At 35.6% G+C, this 22,153-nt stretch overlaps 1 protein-coding gene across 1 annotated transcript in view; it reads left to right on the forward strand.

Annotated features, from left to right (window-relative positions):
• The window catches only part of FRG1 (FSHD region gene 1), a 21,877-nt gene extending 2,896 nt beyond the window's left edge, over positions 1-18,981 (forward strand). Inside the window, exons 4-10 of the mRNA XM_040490025.1 lie at positions 7,337-7,462; positions 8,700-8,757; positions 10,170-10,284; positions 14,307-14,411; positions 16,983-17,074; positions 17,569-17,679; positions 18,870-18,981. Coding sequence (XP_040345959.1) covers positions 7,337-7,462; positions 8,700-8,757; positions 10,170-10,284; positions 14,307-14,411; positions 16,983-17,074; positions 17,569-17,679; positions 18,870-18,906 — 644 coding nt within the window. The 3' untranslated portion in view covers positions 18,907-18,981. The remainder of the gene's footprint in view (positions 1-7,336; positions 7,463-8,699; positions 8,758-10,169; positions 10,285-14,306; positions 14,412-16,982; positions 17,075-17,568; positions 17,680-18,869) is intronic.
• Positions 18,982-22,153: the final 3,172 nt, after the last annotated feature.

Here is a 22,153-nt window from a genome sequence, read left to right on the forward strand (position 1 = left end):
TTTTGTTTTGTTTTGTTTTGTTTTGTTTTGTTTTGTTTTGTTTTGTTTTGAGAGAGAGAGAGAGAGAGAGAGAGAGAGAGAGAGAGAGAGGGTACGAGCAGGGGAGGGGCAGAGAGAGAATCCGTGGGCTTGATACCACTACCCGTGAGATCATGACCTGAGTCAAAATCAAGAGTCAGATGCTTAACTGACTGAGCCACCCAGGCCCCGCAGTTTTCTATACTTTACTCTGCAAAAAGTTAACACAGGTTGAGATGCCTTTAAAAATATTTTCTTAAGGACACCTGGGTGGCTCATTCAGTTGAGCATCCAACACCGGCTCAGGTCACGATCTCTCAGTCTGGAAGTTCGAGCCCCGCATCGGGCTCTGTGCTGACAGCTCAGAGCCTGGAGCCTGTTTCAGATGCTGTGTCGCCCTCTCTCTCTGACCCTCCCCCATTCATGCTCTGTCTCTCTCTCTGTCTCAACAAAATGGATAAACATTAAAAAAAAAAAAATTCTTAGTTAGGGATTAAGTAGTATAAAGAAAGTCAAAAGAACTTATGACCTGTTTATAGTTTTCTTAAAGTGTTCAATATTATTTACAGTTGTGGATCCCTTTTATTGTCTGCCACAGTACATGTCACTGATGCCATTTTTTCATCATCAAAACAAAACACAGAGAAAGGAAACACAGCTCTCTGATTTAAAATACGATAATGCCATAATATCTTAGAGATTCTGAACATAATTTTAAAGACCTGCTATAAATATTACCTAATCAAATATATTTCACAAATTATTTTCTTTGAACGTCTATGCATTTTAATTGTAGAAGCCAGTGATATGCATGTCCCTAAAGGAACAGTAATGGATAGCAAAAGTGATTATTTTGTATACCGTGAAATGAATGAAAATCTTAATTAAACAGAACAGAGCATCTCAGTGGCCTGTAAATGGTACCAGAGATAAACTGACCCAAACACTTTTAACCAGCCTGTTTTCTATTCAGTCCTTCTATCCTTTCCACATCTATACTTTAAGGCAATTTTTTTCCTCTTTTAAAACTGGGCCAGTTGCATTTTGAAATTTCATAAATTATGGCTCCTTCACATTTTATATGAAATGGTATAAAGCTAATATTCTAGAAAATCTCACTTTATTTTGAAATAGCAAATGAACAATTCTCAAATTAGAGTAAATATTTTGGCTAGATATCTAGACATGGAGCTGCTATGTCAAAAGATAGGTGAATATTTAACTGTATAAGAAACCACCAAGAATTTTTGAAAGTGGTTGCGCCATCTTATACCCCTCACCAAGAATTAATACAGTTCTGTTATCAGTCTTTGCTCCCAGTCTGTGGTTTGACTTTTTTTGCTTAAATGGAATTTTTCTAAAAGCAAAAGTTAGAAATTTTTTTCAACTGTAATAAAATTCACACGTGACATTGTATTAGTGTTAGGTGTACAACATCATGATTTGATATATGTATACATATATATATAAGCTTTTAGTTTTTATAAAACTTTATTACCTTTTTTTTTCTATTATGGCTACCACCTTATGTCTTCAGTCTAAGAAATTAACACTCCAAAGTCATGAAGAAATTCTTATATATTTTCTTTAAAAATCTTCATAGTTTGAGCTTTTACATTAGATCTGTGATCTATTTCAAATTAATTTTTGGTATGGTGTAAGGAGTCAGGGTTCTTTTTTTTTTATGTTTATTTATTTATTTTGAGGGGGGTGGAGCAGAGAGAGAGGAAGAGAAAGAGAATCCTAAGCAGGCTCCACACTCTCAGCACATTGCCAAACCTGGGGCTTGAACTCACAAACTGAGATCATAACCTGAGCTGAAATCAAGAATTGGATGCTTACTTAGCTGTGCCACCCAGGCACCCCAGAGGTTCTTTTTTCATTTTTTCATATTGATATCCAATTGTTCCAGCACCACTGTTGAACACTTTCCTTTTCCATTAAACTTCTTTGATATATTTGTCAAAAATCAGTTGACTTTATATGTGTTGACATATTTCTGTTCCATTGATTCATCTGTTATTCTACTGATATATTTGTCTTGATTACTGTCACTTCATAATGTTTTGAAATCAGGTGATATCTTCAAGGTTTATCCATATTGTAGCATGTGTCAGAATTTCCTTCATTTTTAAGACTAAATAATACTCCATTGTGCACATTGACCACATTTCGTTTATCCATTCATCTTTCAATGGACACATGTGTTGCTTCCACTTTTTGACTGTTGCGAATAATTCTGCGATGAATATGGCTGTACAGATACCTCTTCAAAGCAAAGCTTTCAATTCTTTTGGTCATATATCTGGAAGTGGAATTGCTGGATCATATGGTAGTTCCGTTTTTAGTTTTTTGAGGAAACTCCATACCGTTTGCATAGTGGTTGTACCATTTGACATTCCCACCGACAGTGCATGGGGGTTCCATTTTCTCCATATCCTCACCAACACTTATTATTTCTGGTTTCATGATAATACCCATCATAATGGGTATGAAATGGTATCTCATTATGGTTTCAGTTTGCATTTCCCTAGTGATTAGCAGTATCACGCAATTTTCATGTGCTCATTGGCCATTTGTATATCTTCTTTGGAGAAATATCTATTCAAGTCCTTTGCCCATTTTCTGAACTGAGTTTCAAGTGTTCTTTATATATTCTGGATATTAATCCCTTAATAGATATGTGATTTACAAATATTTTCTCCTATTCTGTGGGTTGTCTTTTTGCTCTGTTGATAGTGTCCTGTGGTGCACAAAAGATTTTCATTTTGATGAGTCTAATTTGTCTTAGTTTTCTTTTGTTGTTTGTGCCTTTGGTGTCCTATGAAAGAAATGATTGCCAAATCTAATATCATGAGGCTTCTACCATATGTTTTCTTTTAAGAGTTTTATAGTTTTAACTCATAAATTTAGGTCTTTGATCCATTTTGAATTAATTTGTATATATGATATCAGGTAAAGTCCAACTTCATATAAGTGAGAATTTTACTAATTTTTTATTGGTTACAAAAATCCTTCCCTGTTTAGATGAATAGGAAATCTTGTGCAGTGTGATAAATTCAATTTTTAAAAACTTTGTTGTATGGAAATTTTCAAACTAATACATAAGTAGAAAAAAATAATGAACTTCCCATGTGCGCATACCCCCGTCATTAGTAATGATCATTATTTTGACAGTCTTGTTTCATTTACATACTTTACTACTCTGAAATAATACCCTATACACACTTCTTTCTGGAGAATTTTTATTTTATTTTATTTTGTTTTGTTTTATTTTTTTAAATGTTTTATTTATTTATTTTGGGGGAGAGAGAGTACGCATGAGCAGAGGGAGGGGCAAAGAGAGGGAGAGAGAGAATCCCAAGCAGGCTGTACACCATCAGCATGGAGCTTGACACAGGGATCTGTCTCATGAACCATGAGATCATGACCTGAGCTGAAATTAAGAGTTGGACAACCAACTAACTAAACCACCCTGGCATCCCCTGGAGAATTTTAAAGTAAAACACAAGTATTATGTCATTCTATCCATGTATACATAAATGTACATTGCTTATAAAGTCAGTCCCTCTCTCTCTTCTGTTTTGCTCTGCCTTTTAATACATAAGAGTATGTCATTATCAGACCTAACAAAATTAATAAGAATTCCTTAATGTCCATCTAATATCTTATTAATGACTGATACATTTCTTCTTTAGCCAAAGTACAATTTAGTTTCATACTCAACAGAGAAAATGTGAAAGCTTTTCCTCTAAGACCAGGAACAAGACAAGGATACCTACTCTTGCCGCTTGTATCCAACACAGTATTGGAAATCCTAGCCAAAGCAAGTAGGCAAAAAAGAAAAAAGAAAGAAAAAGCATCTAGATCAGAAAAGAAGAAATAAAACTGTCACTGTAGACTGATGATATGATCTTATATATAGAAAACCCTAAAGACTCTACCAAAAAACTGTTAGAACTAATACATGAATTCAGTACAGTTGCAGGATATAAAATAAACATACAGAAATCTGTTGCATTTCTGTATGCTAATAATGAATTACCAGAAGGAGAAATTAATCCCATTTACAATTGCACCAAAAAGAATAAAATATCTAGGTATAAATTTAACCAAGGATGTGAAAGACCTGTACTTGAAAACTATGACAGTGATAAAAGAAATTGAAGAGGACAGACAAATGGAGAGAGCCCATGCTCATGGATCAGAAGAATTAAACTGTTAAAAGCAATTACTGCAAGGCAATCTGCAAATTCACTGCAACCCCTATCAAATTTCCAGTGGCATTTTTCACAAATAATGAATAAACAATCCTAAAAGTTGTATGAAACCACAAATACCCCAGATAGCTAACAAGCTAGAGAAAGAATAAGGCTGGAGGAACCATACTTCCTGATTTCAAACTATATTACAAAGCTGTACTAATCAAAAAGGTTGTGTATTAGCATAAAAACAATACATAGATCAATAGAACAGAAAGAACAAAAAGCCCAGAAACAAACTCATACAATAAACATAGAAATGCATATATCTTTTTGAATTAGTGTTTTTGTTTTCTTTGAGTAAATATCCAGTAGTGGAATTCCTGGATGGCATGGTAATTGTATTTTTAAGTTTTTGAGGAAACCCCATACTCTTTTCCACAGTGGTTGTTCTACTTCACATTCCCACCAACAATGCGCAAGCGTTCATTTTTCTCCACATCTTTGCCAACACTTGTTATTTCTTGTCTTTTTTAGTTTAGCCATTCTAACAGGTGTTAAAATCCTATCTCATTGTGGTTTTAATTTGCATTTCCCTCATGATTAGTGATGTTAAGCATTTTCTGTGTGTCTGTTGGCCATCTGTATGTCTTATTTGGAAAATTTTCTATTCAGGTCCTCTGCCTATTTTTTAGTTGGATTATTTGGATTTTTTTGGTGTTCACTTGTGTAAGTTTTTTTTTTTTAATTTTTTTTTAAGGTTTATTTTTTATTTTTGAGACAGAGAGAGACAGAGCATGAACAGGGGGAGGGTCAGAGAGAGAGGGAGACACAGAATCTGTAACAGGCTCCAAGCTCTGAGCTGTCAGCACAGAGCCTGACGCGGGGCTAGAACTCACAGACCGCGAGATCATGACCTGAGCTGAAGTCAGATGCTTAACCGACTGAGCCACCCAGGCGCCCCCTTTTTTTTTTTTAATCTTTTTTTTTTTTAAGGTTTATTTTTTATTTTTGAGACAGAGAAACAGAGCATGAATGGGGGAGGGTCAGAGAGAGAGGGAGACACAGAATCTGAAACAGGTTCCAGGCTCTGAGCTGTCAGCACAGAGTCCGTTGTGTAAGTTCTTTATACAGTTTGGATATTAACCCCTTACTGGATGTATCACTTGCAACTAGCTTCTCCCATTCAGTAGGTTGCCTTTTTTATTTCGTCGATGGTTTCCTTCACTGCGCAAAAGCTTTTCATTTTGGTATAGTCTCAATAGTTTAATTGTGCTCTTGTTTCTTTTGCCAGAGGAGACATATCTAGAAAAATGTTATCTATGACTGATGTCAAAGAATCGGAGGGATGGATACTTGCCTATGTTTTCTTGTAGGAATTTTATGGATTCGGGTCTCACATTTAGGTCTTTATTTTGAATTTATTTTTGTATGTGGTGTAAGAATGAGGTCCAGTTTCCCTAGTATCGTTTGTTGAAGATTGTCTTCCCCATTCTATATTCTTGCCGTCTTTGTCATAAATTAATTTACCATAAAAGTGTGGCTTATTTCTGGACTCTATTTTGTTCCATTGATCTATGTGTCTGTTTTGATGCCAGTATCATGTTTTTATTACCACAGCTTTGTAGTATATCATAAAATCTAGGATTGTGATTCCTCCAGCTTTGTTCTTTTTCAAGATTTCTTTGGCTCTTCGGGATCTTTTGCGATTCCATAAATTTTAGGATTATTCTAATTCTGTGAAAAACGTTAGTATTTTGATAGGGATTGCGTTTATGTGCAGCATGGATAGGGGAATAGGTGAAAGAGAATTAAAAGTACACTTACCTTGGGGCACCTGGGTGGTTCAGTCAGTTGAGCGTCCAACTCTTGATTTCGGCTTAGGTCATGATCCCACAGTTTGTGAATTCGAGCCCCACATTGGGCCTCTGTGTTGACGGTGTGGAGTCTGCTTCGGATTCTCTGCCTTCCTTTCTCTCTGCTCTCTCTCTCTGCTCATTCGTACTCTGTCTCTCAAAATAAATAAACATTAAAAAATTTTTTTAAAAAATAGTACACTTATCTTGATGAGCACTGAGAAATGTACAGAATTACTGAATTATTATAGTGTACATATGAAACTAATGTAACACTGTATATTGTACTTGAATTTTAAAATGAATAAAAAAAAGAAACCCATTCCTATTTGTATATCTAGTGTATATAGCTTCTCATTTTGTTTCTAATCTAAAATCTTGGTTAAGAATACTGTGCTAGACCATTAAAAAAAAGAATGAAGTCTTGCCATTTGCAACGATGTGGATGGAGCTAGAAAGTATCATGTTAAGCCTAGTAAGTCAGAGAAAGACAGATACCATATGATTTCACTCATATGTGGAATTTAAGAAACAAAACAGATGAACACAGGGGAAAAAAGAGAAAGGGAGAAGCCAGAAAACAGACTCTTTAACTATAGAGGACAAAATGAGGGTTGCTGGAAGGGAGGTGGGTGGGGGCATGGTGACAGGTGTTAAGGAGGGCATTTGTTGTGATGAGCACTGGGTGTTGTATGTAAGTGATGAATCACTAATTTATACACCTGAAATGAAGATTATACTGTATGTTCACTAACTGGAATTTAAATAAAAACTTGAAAAAAAAATACTGTGCTGGGAAGTCTTTCTGGAGGGTTACATAAGAAACAGGTTATTACAGTCATTGCCTCTGAAAAGTAATCATGGATGGCTGGGGGATGGAATGAAAGAGACTATTCTCTATCATTTTGTGTCTTCACATGCTCTGCTATTTTATGTTAGAAAAAAAATGTAATCTTCATTGTGGTGGTAGTCATGTCTATACACATACATATATAAACACCCAGATGAGTATGTGTAAAACTGATGAAATCTGAATAAGGCTCATGGTTTGTATAAAGGGTAATCTCCTGGTTTTGATATCGTACTATATAGTCATGCAAGATGTTACCACTGGGAGAATTGAATAAAGGGTATAGAGATTGTTCTGTATTGTTTCTTACAAATGCAAAGTTGAACGTTTTAAAAAATAAGTTCCAACAGCAAGAACAAATAACCTTGTATCAAATCTAACAAATTTAAAATACTGATTTTACTTTTTAGGAATCTGGTGGACAGTAACAAACTTTGGTGAAATTTCAGGAACCATAGCAATTGAAATGGATAAAGGAACCTATATACACGCACTTGACAATGGACTTTTTACACTGGGAGCTCCACATAAAGAAGGTTTGTGTCTAGTAGAAGCAATGAAAGGGAAAAGACCACTGACACTATATATTTTATGACATTCATTCACTTAGGCCAAATTCTAACTAATATCCAGTATATTCCAAAGAAACAAATCCATTGCATTTGACTCTCCACCTTTTTTCCTTCCTTAATATTTATCACATATTGACAGATCCTTCTTTTTTAGTTATAAACATTTGAAAACATTCTATATGGTTCCAGAAGAGTATCTCTAGAAATTGAAAACAATATGAATAATTGAAATTGAAAGGGAAACCTGGTTGAGTCAAAGCTTTGATTCCTTTATTCTTTGGACCTTTTACCAAAACTAACCTGGAGCATTATTGACAACTTAAAGTTTTGTTATTCCTTCTAGCACACCAGAATAAGCACTAATGAGATATGAAGTAACTGAAGATAAAAAGCAGTATGTTTTGGTCTGAATGTCCATCCCTTGAATAAGTTAAAGCATTTACTTTTTTAAATATTAAGTGCTTATTTGTCTATGTACTGAGTGCATTTTATATATATATATATATTTAAGTTTATTTATTTTGAGAGAGAGAGAGAGAGCACACAAGCAGGGGAAGGGCAGAGAGAAAGAGAGAATCCCAAGCAGGCTCCACATCATCCACGCAGAGCCTGATGTGGGGCTCGAACTCACTAACTGCAAGATCATGACCTGAGCCGAGATCAAGAGCCAGACACTTTTTCTTTATTTATTTAGGAGCCGGACACTTAACCAACCATGCCACCCAGGCATCCCTGTACTGAGTGCATTTTAAAACACAAAAAGAAAATAACTTTTTTTAATGTTTATTTATTCTTAGAGAGAGCACAATGTGGGAGGGACAGAGAGAGAGGGAGGCACAGAATCCGAAGCAGGCTCCAGGCTCTGAGCTGTCAGAGCCTAACACAGGGCTCAAACTCATGAACTGTGAGATTATGACCTGAACTGAAGTTGGATGCTTAACGCATTGAGCCACCCAGGTGCCCCAAAAAGAAAATATCTTATAAGCCTAAGCATCATGCTGACTTACCTATTCAGGATGTAAAACTAATATTGTAGTTATAAGGAGATAAAGTAGATCTTGATACTTTGAATCTGAATAGTATATTGTATCAAAATACCCTTAATTTTAAGAGAAAATATTTTTTTTTAAGCTGAAGTATATCTTTACATGTATATTTGTAACAAACGTCAAATTATTTCAAAATGCTTTTTTCTCCATAGTTGATGAGGGCCCTAGTCCTCCAGAGCAGTTTACAGCTGTCAAATTGTCTGATTCCAGGTAACTAAGTTGAACTATAATTAATAACCTTTTATTTTTTTTCATTTTATTCACTGAAAAATTCCAATATATAGCTAATTAATTAAGTCAACTTAATTCCACAGAGTAATTTTGAGGTAAAAAACAAAGTCTTTTTGAAGTGTATTTTGTGAAATTTTAAACTTACAATATGTATATATCCTATATTTAGGTATTATTAAATTTCATTTGCAGTTACTGTGTCTTCGAAAGAGAATTAAAGCTCCAAATAAAAGCATACACGATGATTCCTAGCAATATATAATATTAGGCTAGAAAAAAATGAAGATTAATACTGTCACAGGCCAAATAAGATGTAGATTAGAAGAAAGATCATGTGAAGAAAACAGATATAAGACACAACGGAGTCTGATGTTGCTGTGATATGTAAACTCACTGGTCAGAAGTCAAGAGATAAACAGGAAGATAGAAGAAAGGAGTATTGTTAAAACCAGTAGAGAATGTTACATAGTCATAAAGAGCAAGAGAATATTTTACTCACTAGTTTTACAACCATTTCATAAGCTGACTTTTTATATTCTCACAGCGCAAAAGTACAGAATGATACTTTGGGTAGTACACGCAGAAATGGAATTTCAGTATTCTAATAATTAGCTGCATCAACATGATAATGATTCGTATTATATTAACTATAAGTGAATATAAAATCAATCCCTTGGCATCATAAAGGATTGGTAGACTAAGAAGTTAGAAACCATATTTTTTTCTTTAAAAAAATCACATTATTACTTCTATACTTTCCTTCAGTGGCAAATAAGTATGGTGGAAGAATAAAAGCAGAAGAATAATCAATAAACACTAACTTCTTTACAATTGGAGGAAAAAACAAAAAGGGCAAATGAAAATATTTGCAATAACCTTAACAAGCAATGAATTTTTATTCTTCACATGTGTGTACAAGATTCATAATACTAAGAAAAAAAAATTGACACCAATAGAAAAATGAACAAAAAGATAAAAACTAAAAAGGAAAGAAAAAGAAGTACAAATATCACTTACAATGATTAAAATATAAAATAGGATACTATTTTTCCTATATCTTGTATTCCAGTGTTTTTAAAGTTATAATATTAAAAGATCTGTGGTAAAACAATACTCTCCTGTTTTGAGGTGAGAATGTTAAGTTGATAGAATTTTTTTTCTGGGAAGTGATTTGATAGCATGCAACGGGAGATTTATAATTAGAATATAAAATTATGTCAAGAGAACTACACTTTCTGATATGGTAGTCACTAGGCACATATGCTTTTGATAACTTTCATTTTTAAATTTTTGGATTTTTCTGGAATTATACACACCCACATTTATTTTTATGTTCCATATTTAATTTTCTTTTTCTTAGTCTGTAACATTTCTTTTCTGTTAATCTAAAGAATTGCCCTGAAATCTGGCTATGGAAAATACCTTGGTATTAATTCAGACGGACTTGTTGTGGGGCGTTCGGATGCAATTGGACCAAGAGAACAATGGGAACCAGTCTTTCAAGATGTAAGTGCTATTGTTGTTTATAATAAAGCTTCTTGTCAAGGTAAGATCCAGTCTTTAACAGTCAATGAGAGTATATATTCTAAAAAACAACAAAAAAAGAATGTAATAATATACATTAAATTGGAGAAAACCAATATGAACTCATAACCTTAAAAAGATGTCACAAAAAAAGATGTCAAAAAATAGTACAACACAGCAAAATAAATAATCAACAAAATGAAAAGACAACCTATAAAATGAGAAAATATATTTGCAAACTGTATTTCTGGTAAGGGATGATATCCAAAATATATTAAGAACTGATGTAACTCAATATCAAAAAAACAACCCAGTTTTAAAAAATGAGCAAAAGACCTGACTAGACTTTTTTCCCCACAAAAGATATATGGAAAGCCAACAGGTATATGAAAAGATGCTCAACATTGCTAGTTGTTAGGGAAATGCGAACCAAAAGCACAGTAAGATGTCACTTCATGACCCTCAGCATGGCTATCTTCAAAAAGACGAGAGATAAATGCTTTTGAGGATGTGGAGAAAAGGGAACCTTTGTGCATTGTTGGTGGGATTGTAAACTAGTACAGCCAAATGGAAAACAGTGTGGAGTCTCCTCAAAAAATTAAAAATAGAATTACCACATGATCCAACAATCTCGTGTCTGAGAATATATCCAAAGGAAACAAAAAGACTAACTTGAAAAGGTATCTGCACCACCATGTTTATAGGGGTATTATTTACAAGAGCCAAGACATGGAGACAAGTTAGGCATCCACTGACAAATGGATAAAGAAGTTGTGGTGTGTATATATATATATATATATATATATATATATATATATACACACACACATATATACATACATACACACAATGGAATAGTATTCAGCCATAAAAGATGAGTAAATCTTGCCATGTGCAACAGCATGGGTGGACCTTGAGGACGTTATGCTAAGTGAAATAAGTCAGACAGAGAAAGACAACTGTAGGATCTCCCTTACATGTGGGATCTTAAATAATAATAATAATAATAACAATAATAAGATAAATAAATCAAACTCAGAAAAAGACGTTGGACTTGTGGTTACCAGAGTGAGAGGTGCTGGGAGCAAGAATCAGAGGAGGAAGGTGGCCAAAAGGTACAGACTTACAGTTAAAGATAAATACAATAAGTGCCAGGGATATAATGTGTAGCATGAGGACCACAGCTGACCTTGCTATATAATAAAGTGGAAAGTTAAGAGAGTAAATCCTGAGTTCTCATCATAAGGAAAAATTTTTTTTCCATTTTATGCTTTCTTTTTATTGTAACTGCAGGAGATGATGGGTCTAACTAAACTTACTGAAATAATCATTTCACAACATGCCTAAGTCAAACCATTTTGCTGTATACCTTAAACTTATACACAGTGATTTTGTCAGTTATATCTCAATAAAACTGGGGGGGGGGGGAAATAGTGTAACGAAAATAGCAAAAATACTTTTGCCCACCATCATTTCTGTACCCTTGGTGCCTGGATTCAGTTCTTATTTTTCATTAAAGATTCCAGATTTCTCAGAGGATAGCCCATTTTATGTCTTGGGGCAGGAAAATAGGATAGTTCAGGAATACCTTCTTAGGAGAAATTATGGATGCTTTCAAAAACATTAGAAACTGTGGTAAGAGAACAGTGGAGCAAGCTTATGGCCAGCTTGTGACAATCTGTGCATAAAATAGTAAATAGTGATAATAATGGTTCACTGAAATCAAATTAGTCTATAAACATCTGAGTTTATGGTAAAACTCAAAAGCAAATAGTGTACAAAAAGTTTTAGTACAAAAGAAGGATGAAGATAATATATTAATTTTTATTGATCTTAGTAAATAGGCACTTAGCAATGGAAGGATATTTTGTTAAGTCTATGTCTGTTTATTCAGAATACCTAAGTTCCAAAAAAAAATAATAATATATAAGTTCCTTTTTCTGTTTGTGTAAGCAGTAAGGATTGAACAAAAATATACCAGAGCTAAAACAGTCTCCTAGCTAAAGGAGATACTATATCAAGCTCTATACAGAGTTCTATATAGCTCTATATATTTAGATCTATACAGAGCTAAAAGGAGATACTATATTGAGAACAGGAAGGATAGGTAGCCACCAGTAGAAGAGGAGTTTGGTAACTGTGTAGAACCATTGGGAATAGACAATAACGAATTCAAAATATGATCCCACGGTGTTTCCATATGCCAAACATCCCCCAAAAGAGATTTTAATTTTTTTTTTTTAACGTTTATTTATTTTTGAGACATAGAGAGACAGAGCATGAACGGGGGAGGGTCAGAGAGAGGGAGACACAGAATCTGAAACAGGCTCCAGGCTCTGAGCTGTCAGCACAGAGCCCAAGGCGGGGCTCGAACTCATGGACCGCGAGATCATGACCTGAGCCGAAGTCGGCCGCTCAACCGACTGAGCCACCGAGGTGTCCCAAGAGAGAATTATTTAGACTCATTCCCTCATCCCCTAGGGTAAAATCTCTGGGTCAGTAACTTTCAAACTTTTTTTGACCTCAGTCCAGTGAGAAAAACATTTTTACATTGCAGCCCAGTACACACATTGTACTTAATACCTATTTAATCTTCGTGTTGTGCACTTCAATATTTTCTATTCTGTTGTACTTTTTTTGTGTCTTTTTTTTTTTTTTTTAAATACTGGGCAGGACCCACTAAATTGATTTCATGAACCACTTATGGATTGCAACTCCTTCTAGGTGATCTTACCACTATAATAAGGTACTTTCAATAAAAATTATATCAACAGAAAAGACCAGTGTATCATCAGGCCAGCATGATGATAACCCAGACACTACCACTCATACAGAATGTTTGGGAAGTTCATTTGCACTTTGTTTTGGGGAAAGACACTAACTTTTAATATTTAAATGAAAAAGACACATAAAAGTTCCTGATGGAACAAGGAAAACTTGATTGCTAAGAGGGATTCAGCTTTAAATTACGAGTTTAAATTACACTGGACGATACAGCCATACCCCGCACACCAAGCGTCGTCCAGATGGTAGAAAGCCCAGCCCTGGCCACCTTAATAAGAAAATCAATCACATCCACTGTTACTAGCCCTTTTGTAACTGAGTGTGATATAAAGTTATTAATACATTTTGTAATGATTGTATTTGTAAATATGTTGTCCGTTTAAGGTACTCAAAGTTTTGCAAGTCATAATTAAGCCTTATATTTGTTAAGGAAATTTAATTAAATCTCGGTTTAGATAACACGAGAAAATTCGTTTTCACGTTTTGCCTTTTAGAATCTGTATAACACAGTGGGCATTGAACAACTGAAAAGAGTATGACAAGGCGTGTGGGTGGCTCAGTCGGTTAAGCAGCCAACTTCGGCTTGGGTTATGATCTTGTATTTGAACCGCGCATGGGGCTGTCAGCACGGAGCCCACTTCAGATCCTCTGTCTTCTCTCTCTGCCCCTTTCCTGTTCATGCACTCTGTCTCTCTGTCTCTCTCAAAAATAAACATTAAAAAAAATAAAAAGAGTATGAATATTTCTGGCCACATAAAAAAGTCCCTCAGACATTAATTCTTAACATTCTGAGCAGTAAATTCAAAGGCACCAAAAGTTAGCTTTTATTTTTATATTTTCTAATTATGAAGAAAATTTTACTTAAAACAGTACTTTTGAGTAAACTACTGTGAATTTTATAATTTGTATTGTTTTAAAAACTATTTTTCAAGCTGAACTAAATCATTTATATTCTCAATAGATCTTTGAGGCCAAAGGAAACAATTCTATTTCATCTTATTAACAGAATGAATATACTAAAAATGTTTATTGTGGTTATCTTTGAATAGTAAGATTATAGGTGATTTGGTGTTCTTTTCTGTTTGTCTTTATTTTCTATGTTTTCTCCAAATTCTTTTTGCTGATTACTTTTAGACTTGGGGGTAAGAGTAGAATTTCATTCTCAAGATATAAGAATTATTTTGTAGGTATTCCTGTGACTTTTTTGTTTTGTTTTACAGGGGAAAATGGCCCTATTGGCCTCAAATAGCTGTTTTATTAGATGCAACGAAGCAGGTGATATAGAAGCGAAAAGTAAAACAGCAGGAGAAGAAGAAATGATAAAGGTAATCATGACTTTTTATACATTAATACATGTCACATATATATCTCTTTAAAATGTTGAATAGTCATTTGCCATCACTTTTAAAGATGTAATGCATAGTTTTTTATACTATGATCCAAATAACCTTTATTTTTAATTGTAAATCCCATAACTGGTGGCTGGTTTGTACCATGCAGTAGAAAAATTACTCTGTATCTTACCCCCATGTATTAGTATTTTGCCACATGCTTTTTAGGCCTATATTTTCTTTTTAAAGCCTGAATTTTAAAATTTAGTTTTTTAAATAGGTACGTTCACATGGTTCACAATTTTTAAAATACAAACATATTAAGACATCATTGCTATCCTTCTGTACCTTCCAGAGTTTATAAAAATATGGATATGTTTATAATTTTCTACCTTTTTACACTAACGTTAGCCTCCAATACATACTCCTTTAGAACTTGAGTTTTTTCCTTAACATTGTCTCTTGCAAATTTTCCCTTATCATGATGTATAAAATTTTTTCTTGCTTTTTTAAAAATTAATTAATTTTATTTATTATTATTGAGAAACCGAGTGTGAGTGGGGGAGGGGCAGAGAGCAAGGGAGACACAGAATCCAAAGCAGGCTGCAGGCTCTGAGCTGTCAGCACAGAGCCCAACACGGGGCTCAAACTCACAAACCATGAGCTCATGACCTGAGCTGAAGTCGGACGCTTAACCAACTGAGCCACCCAGGCACCCCTTGTCTTGCTTTTCTAACAACTACATGATATTCCATTTTAGGGATTTAATCAGTTCCTTATAAATGCAAATTTAGGTTCCCTCCAGTCTTTTGCTCCTTCACACAGTGCTGTAACACACAAAACTTTGAATATTCATCCTTCTTTCGTTGTATCTGAGGACACATTCCCACAAGCAGAATTACAAGGTATATGAAAAGTGTTAGTCATAACACTTTGCAGTTACGTAAACAAAACAAAAACAAAGCAGAAGCAAGTAGCTGCAGGCACTCTGCTGAAGGTGGCACATGCATCATCTTGAATCTTCCCTGTGCTCCTGGGAGGTAGCTAGTCACCTTACCTCTGAGGGAATGGCCTGTAGCCCTCCTTATATCCTTACCTATTTTGATCAGTCACTTCATGAAAGTCACACAGCTAGCTACAATGAGACAGGGATATGTACCCAGACCCAGCTGACTGGAAACTGACATTCCATACCACACCGCCTCTCCAGAAATAGGTCGTGAGAAAAATACTGGTGGATTTCTCGCTTACCTAAAAGTATGATTTTTGAAGAGAAACGATGCAAATAAAATGCAGTAACTCTGCACTTCATGGAAAAAACAATACTATGCCGTATTTGTCACTAATTACAACTGTTTTTAAATATTTAATTTTTTTTATGTTTATTTTTGAGAGAGCATGAGTGGGGGAGGGGCAGAGAGAGCAGGAGACACAGAATCCAAAGCAGGTTCCAGGCTCTGAGCTGTCAGCACAGAGCCCACCGCGGGGTTCGAATTCACGAACTGTGAGATGATGACCTCATCCAAAGTCGTACACTTAACCAACTGAGCCACCCAGGAGTCCCAACAACTGTTTTTAAATGAAGTACCTGTCATATTTCCCTGGGTTCATTTGGTTAGTCAAGTATCTAGAAGCCCTGAGCAGTGATAATCCAAAACTCTTCCCACCTTGCATTTTATTTCGCAGGTTCTGCTAGTCTGTATCATCCATCCACCTTTGTAGCCTATCCTTATCGACCAGAGCACATTCCCTTCTGCCGAAAGTAGTATTGTAGTATTGTCACATGCACTGGCAAGTGATCTCCCCAGATCTGTAAGGACCCCACTAAGCAGACCTGTCACACACGTGGCATTGGTGCATGCCACTGGTCACTGCTTTCTAAGCAGTCTTGGAATTGGGCTCAGGGCCACAAAGCTCACTTCAGAGATGTAAATCCTTGGAGATAGAATCCCAGTCCTTCAGGTTGCAAATTGCCAATTTCAAGGGCCTGACTTCTGTCCCCTTCTTGCCCCATTCCGTGGATCCCACTTGCTGTATCAGTTTATGGCATGTGATAGTAAATATCTGTCACAATTTATGAGGACATAAGGAAGATTTAGAAGGAGTGTATTCCAATTAGGTAAAAATGAGTTGTGTAATGTTACAAATTTTAATGGATTTGTGAATAGCCTATGCAAAGTAAAGTAACTACTATCTTAAATTTTCAGTGTTATAAAATAAACACTACAGAATAATTTGAATATTTACTTTGATGCCACCATTAAATTAAATTATTGCCTAAATGCTCAGCAGGATCTGATCTATAAAATGTTTTTCTAAATAAATTTCTCCATGTCTGATGCAAGGGCTCTAGAGAAACATATAATAGCAATTATTTATATAAATCATATATATATATATATAAACATATATACAAACATATCTAGAACCTGTCTTTTTCTGAATCTAATTGCTAAGTTGATTGTTTTCTTCTTTTGCATAAAAAATCATCTAGAGGGTTCTTAAGAAATAAGTGGGGAAGGGGAAGATTCATGTATAACCTGTTGAGTTCTCTCCATTGTCCAGATTAGATCCTGTGCTGAAAGAGAAACTAAGAAAAAAGATGATATTCCAGAAGAAGACAAAGGAAATGTTAAACAGTGTGAAATCAATTATGTGTACGTATTATTTTCCTTTTCGACCTTACAGATTAGACGGGTCCTTCTCAAGGCCTGAAAGACACGAGGCATAACAGACTCTAGGACAAAGAACTAGGCTGAATGCTTTTCTTTTCTCAAAGCTTCAGTTTTCCTAATTATCCTGCTGGCTTTCAAAGCTAAAGTCACTTGGGTTAGTCTGTACTCCCTGTTCATTAACAGAATGACTGTAGCTTATTAGTACATGATGCTGACCCAATGTTCCAGAGCCAGCACTCGGGACCCCGGTCAACACCCCTCAGTGAAAGGGAGGCCTTGTAGTGCTGCGCAGGCCACTGCCCTCTGCGGGCAGGAGCGCTGAGGTCATCTCTGCAGCTGAAAAGCTGTATGTCATTAAAGAAATACAATTAATTTTTTTAAATAAATGAAAAACTTTTAAAATATTTGTAATTTCATGAGTAAACATGTATGATCAAAGTTTGAGGTGATTTTCAAGAAAGGCATTTTCTTAACAGAAAGAAATTTCAGAGCTTCCAAGACCACAAACTTAAAATAAGTAAAGAAGACAGTAAAATTCTCAAAAAGGCCCGGAAGGATGGATTTTTACATGAAACACTTCTGGACAGGTAGGTATATTTTTACTTATTTCCAGCCATTTTCAGGATCCAGTAGAAATGGCCTATGTGTAACCAGTGTTCTTTTTCAGTTATTACACTTCTTAAGTTTTCATCTTCTAATTTGTGAACATGGTAATGTTACTTACAAAGGACATCATAAGTCTAGGAAAAGATTACCAATAAAGAAGATCTAAAAATAGCCAGGTTTCAAAAACTTACATATTTTGTGGTAAGAAATTCAGGTTTGACTGAAACTCCTTCATGAATTTATTTATCATCATCTTTTTATAACTATTAGAAAGAAGTAGTTAAATTTCAAAACTCAGTGGGTTCTGGTAGAGTAGTACAGCTTCCTAAAAATGAAGTAAAAATGAATCAGTTTAAAAATTATCAAGTATAAAATGAAATAAATGAAATGGAAGCACTTTTACCAAGTTGAATTTAGAAGTGTGCAGGATATTTATCAGAGCACATTATTAATATTTATCTATTGTTATTCCTTTTTAGGTAAGTAATGTCCTAGATTTATAACATAAAAAAATGAGTAGAGAGGGTTGGCTGTACATTTAGAACTATAAATCAAGTAAGCACCAGAAGGAAAGAGAATGTGGTAATCTGCCACTCCTTCAAGTCCTGTGTTGCAAAATTAGTCTTAAAACATCTCTTTACATTACTTGATAAAGATGATGCTTCATCATATATTTCCTGTTAACTGAGTTGATCATGTTGTTATCTGAAGTTAGTAAGTGATGTAAGAATTTTTCCTGCTGAGAAAGCATGTATCTGGTTTTAAGAAATAAGAATAGGATATAAAAAAACAATACCAGAATGTGGACACAAAATACATAAGGTCCGTGTGTTGTAACTTTTACCACTTATGAAAATAGAAGATTGCCACCCTGTTAAATAGAAGTTTAGGGCATGCTTAAATTCAGAGGCAATTAAAATTCTATTATGGATTGAAAAAGCTCTTAGGCAACATTTCTTCAAGATTAGGAAAGGCTTTCATAAGAACAGAATGCATTTAGTATGAAACCTAACATTGAAAAGTTAAATTTTAATTAAAATATTTTGATATAAGTGGGATGGTGATATAAAAACCAAATTGAGAACACAATTTGAGTTTGAGTATATATTTAGTAGCTGACTATATATGGAATGTTTTACATAATTTTTATCATTTGTCTTTGTTTAAACAGGAGAGCCAAATTGAAGGCTGATAGATACTGCAAATGACCAGAATTTTTGTTTCTGTCTCCCCCTATTGTTTTTTTTCTGAATAAAATAATCAATGGAAGTGTTTTTACAGAGGTCTTGGACTATTATGGAATTACTGCTGAAATTGTATCTAGTTTAAGTAAGATTAATCAAGTTTAATTGAGATCTTCATGGATGTACTTTTTAGTTAACTGCAGTGTTTCACATGGAATTGAAACATTGAGTACATACTCAACATGCCACAGAATTTTTTTTTCTTTTCTACATTTTCTGCCCTAAAGCATGAGGTGCTACTCTATGAACCTCATGTTTCCTGTGAAGCTTATGGAATGAATCTCTTACGGCTTTACAGTATTTATATTACTTACTTTCTACCACCAGTGCTTCATTGGTACCTTTAAAAGGAAGCTAGAAACTCCCAATCCAGTCAACAAGGCTTTGATTCTGCTTTCTAAATATTGCCCAAATCACACAAACCAAACAGATTATTAGACAGAGGCTTTGGGAGGAGAGAAAGAAATCAGGTATTAGGCAGTGAAATGGGAACAGAAAACATTACAAAAAAGCAAGTAGGCTCAGATTGGAGGATAAGAGTAAAATTGGGAAAATTCCCTACTTAGAACAGTTTACCCACAGTGCATCGGGTATTATGCTTTTGTCCTCACTTGTGGGATGGGATGGGATGGGAGCGGAGCTATTAAAGATATTCAGACACTACACATTGCTGATGTCTGCAGTGCTGAGACATCTTTATTCTTAGCCTCTTTCTGAATTCCTGAACACAGTATTCCAGATGTCCTCTAACTCTGTGAGTATTCCAAAATCCAGGTTGTGTATCAGATGCCTGGACTTCACCACTGGAAATTCTGCTTCAGAAGGACCAAGGTTGGCTGACGCATCTGTATGTTTTTAGGATTCCCCGTTGATAATACACAGCCAGGATTGAGACCTGACTTAAGCTGCGAAACCCTGTCTAGTTCTCAGCCTTTATCTTCCATCTGTCACCAGCTCTCGGGTAACACGGCTCCTCTACAGCAAGGAAGCTAAGCTACCAATATCAACCTTATAAAGGAGCTCTTGCTGTAGAGCTAGCCCTAACTTGCCACTCCATTTCCAAGAGCTGGACATCCACCCATCTTGTGTTTTCCTTCTTCCTCTGATCTTTAGGTTGGGAACATCTCTTACTACTTGGGTCCCCCAAAGCAGTAGTTCTCAACAAGGGGTTATTTTGCCTCCCAGGGGACATTTTGCAGTGTCTGGAGACAATCTCAACTGAGAGAGGGGGTGCTACTGGCATCTAGAGGGCTAGAGACTAGGGATGCTGCTAACCATCTGACAGTGAACAGGACAGCAGCCCCTACAACAAGGAATTTTCCAGCCAAGATGCTAACAGTGCCAGCGTTCTGACACCTGCCTCGGACTCAGTCTATTCCTTGCCTTTGCCAGCCCCCAACCCCTAGAAATAAGAATTGCATAGGGTACCTGCAGATTTCCAAGACCTACCCTTGCCTGCTTAGCAAGTCTAGAATTATATCCCAAAATTGACATTTTAACCAAAAGTCCAGGTAATTCTGAAGCAGGTGATCTGAACTACACTTTCAGAAACACTCACTGAAGAAATTAAAGTCTTGCCTCCAATAGTGTCTTGGTACCTGAGACTGGATTCCCTGTCACCGTGCTCACCCTCATGCTTACCCCAGTCCAGAGAGCAGAACTAGTTACAGGTCCTGGCAACTGGGAAGGAAGGTACAGGTTAAAAATATACACTGGCTGCCCTCATGGAGTTTATACGCTCCTGAAGGAGGACAGCGGTGATTCTCAGGCAACTGATAAGTGTTCTTTCCTATTTGTGTCATTGTATTATATTCATCTCCCCGTTACAGGACTGAAGTCAATCTGGCAGAGTGGCAGGGGTCAAGAATAAATGCATCTAAATATTGTCATCTGCTCCACATTCAAAGTCAAGTGCACTGTAAAAATCAAGATGCGTTCTGGCCAAGCATTCCCCTGATTTATCAGCCTAGTAGCCTTATCAAAAAGGTTATATATAATAAAACATAAAAACATTGACCAAAGAAAAAGCTCCCCACATCCAATTTTTTTTGACTGCTCACATTTAAGATTAGATTATTTCAATTTTTCTATCTTCAAGTTCACTGACTCACTTTTTACCATCTCCAAATTGCTGTCACACACATCGGTTCAGGTCATGATCTCACGGTTCGTGGGTTCAAGCCCTGCATTAGGCTCTGTGCTTAATTCAGAAACTGGAGCCTGCTTCGGATTTTGTGTCTCCTTTTCTCTCTGCCTCTCTCCTGCTCTATCTCTCTCTATATATAAAATAAATAAAACATTTAAAAAATCCTTTCAAAAATATTTTTTCAGAGTGCATAGCCAGCACTTTTAAATTAAAATCTTCAGGTGTTCATTTCTCTTAGAGTGTTTCGCAAATCTAATGAGGTTTTGCAATCCTGTTCTGAGTGCTGCTAGTAGAGAAAAAGGGGTGTAGCCCTACTTGTTAGTGTTTATTTTTCCATCATGCAATTTCCTAATTCTGGTCCTTAGATACTAAGTGGAACTGTAAGGAAAAAAACAGCATACCTCTTTATTCCTTTAAAAAGTTGGAAACCTGAATAAAAGTAGATGCCATGGTAGGGAATCAAGTCATGACTTCTAACCTTAGTTCCCTAACTGCCACTTGACAAAATTAAGTTGTATGGCTACAGTCAATCACATGGGGGGGGGGGGGGGGGCCCCAAAGCAGTGCTTTAAGCTCCTAATGTCTTGTTTTTTTCTTTTTCTGTATTATACTTTATGTTTGTATAAGTATTCATCCCTATTTTCTTATTCTGCTGCTAAATATATTCCACCAAGGGTTTTTTGTTGGTTTGCTTTTTAACTGATAGCAGAAAAACCCCAGGGATATACCTAGGTTCAGGAGAACTTTAAGGTAACAGTTTAGCAGCCAACCAGCATTCATTCAGTTTGGTTTCACCTGTATGTGTAAAATGACTTTCTCAAGTGTGGTGCTTATGTAGGAAAGACCAGTAGACTGGAGTCCAACCTAGGCTGTTCTACAGCACCTCGATCCTAAATGCTAGTTTAAATCAGCTTGCACAGCAGCAGGAATGTTTTTCAATTTATTCCTTCCTCATGTTGTTTAGAAAAATAATTTCCCCAACTGCCTACGCAAACAGAACATTCTGGCACGTTCCCTTGTTCTTCATTTTAAGTCCAGAAATCCTCTCCAGCAGGCCCTCTATGT

The sequence above is a fragment of the Herpailurus yagouaroundi genome, unplaced genomic scaffold, assembly GCF_014898765.1.
Source record: "Herpailurus yagouaroundi ecotype Mexico unplaced genomic scaffold, PumYag 181, whole genome shotgun sequence".
NCBI lineage: Eukaryota > Metazoa > Chordata > Mammalia > Carnivora > Felidae > Herpailurus > Herpailurus yagouaroundi.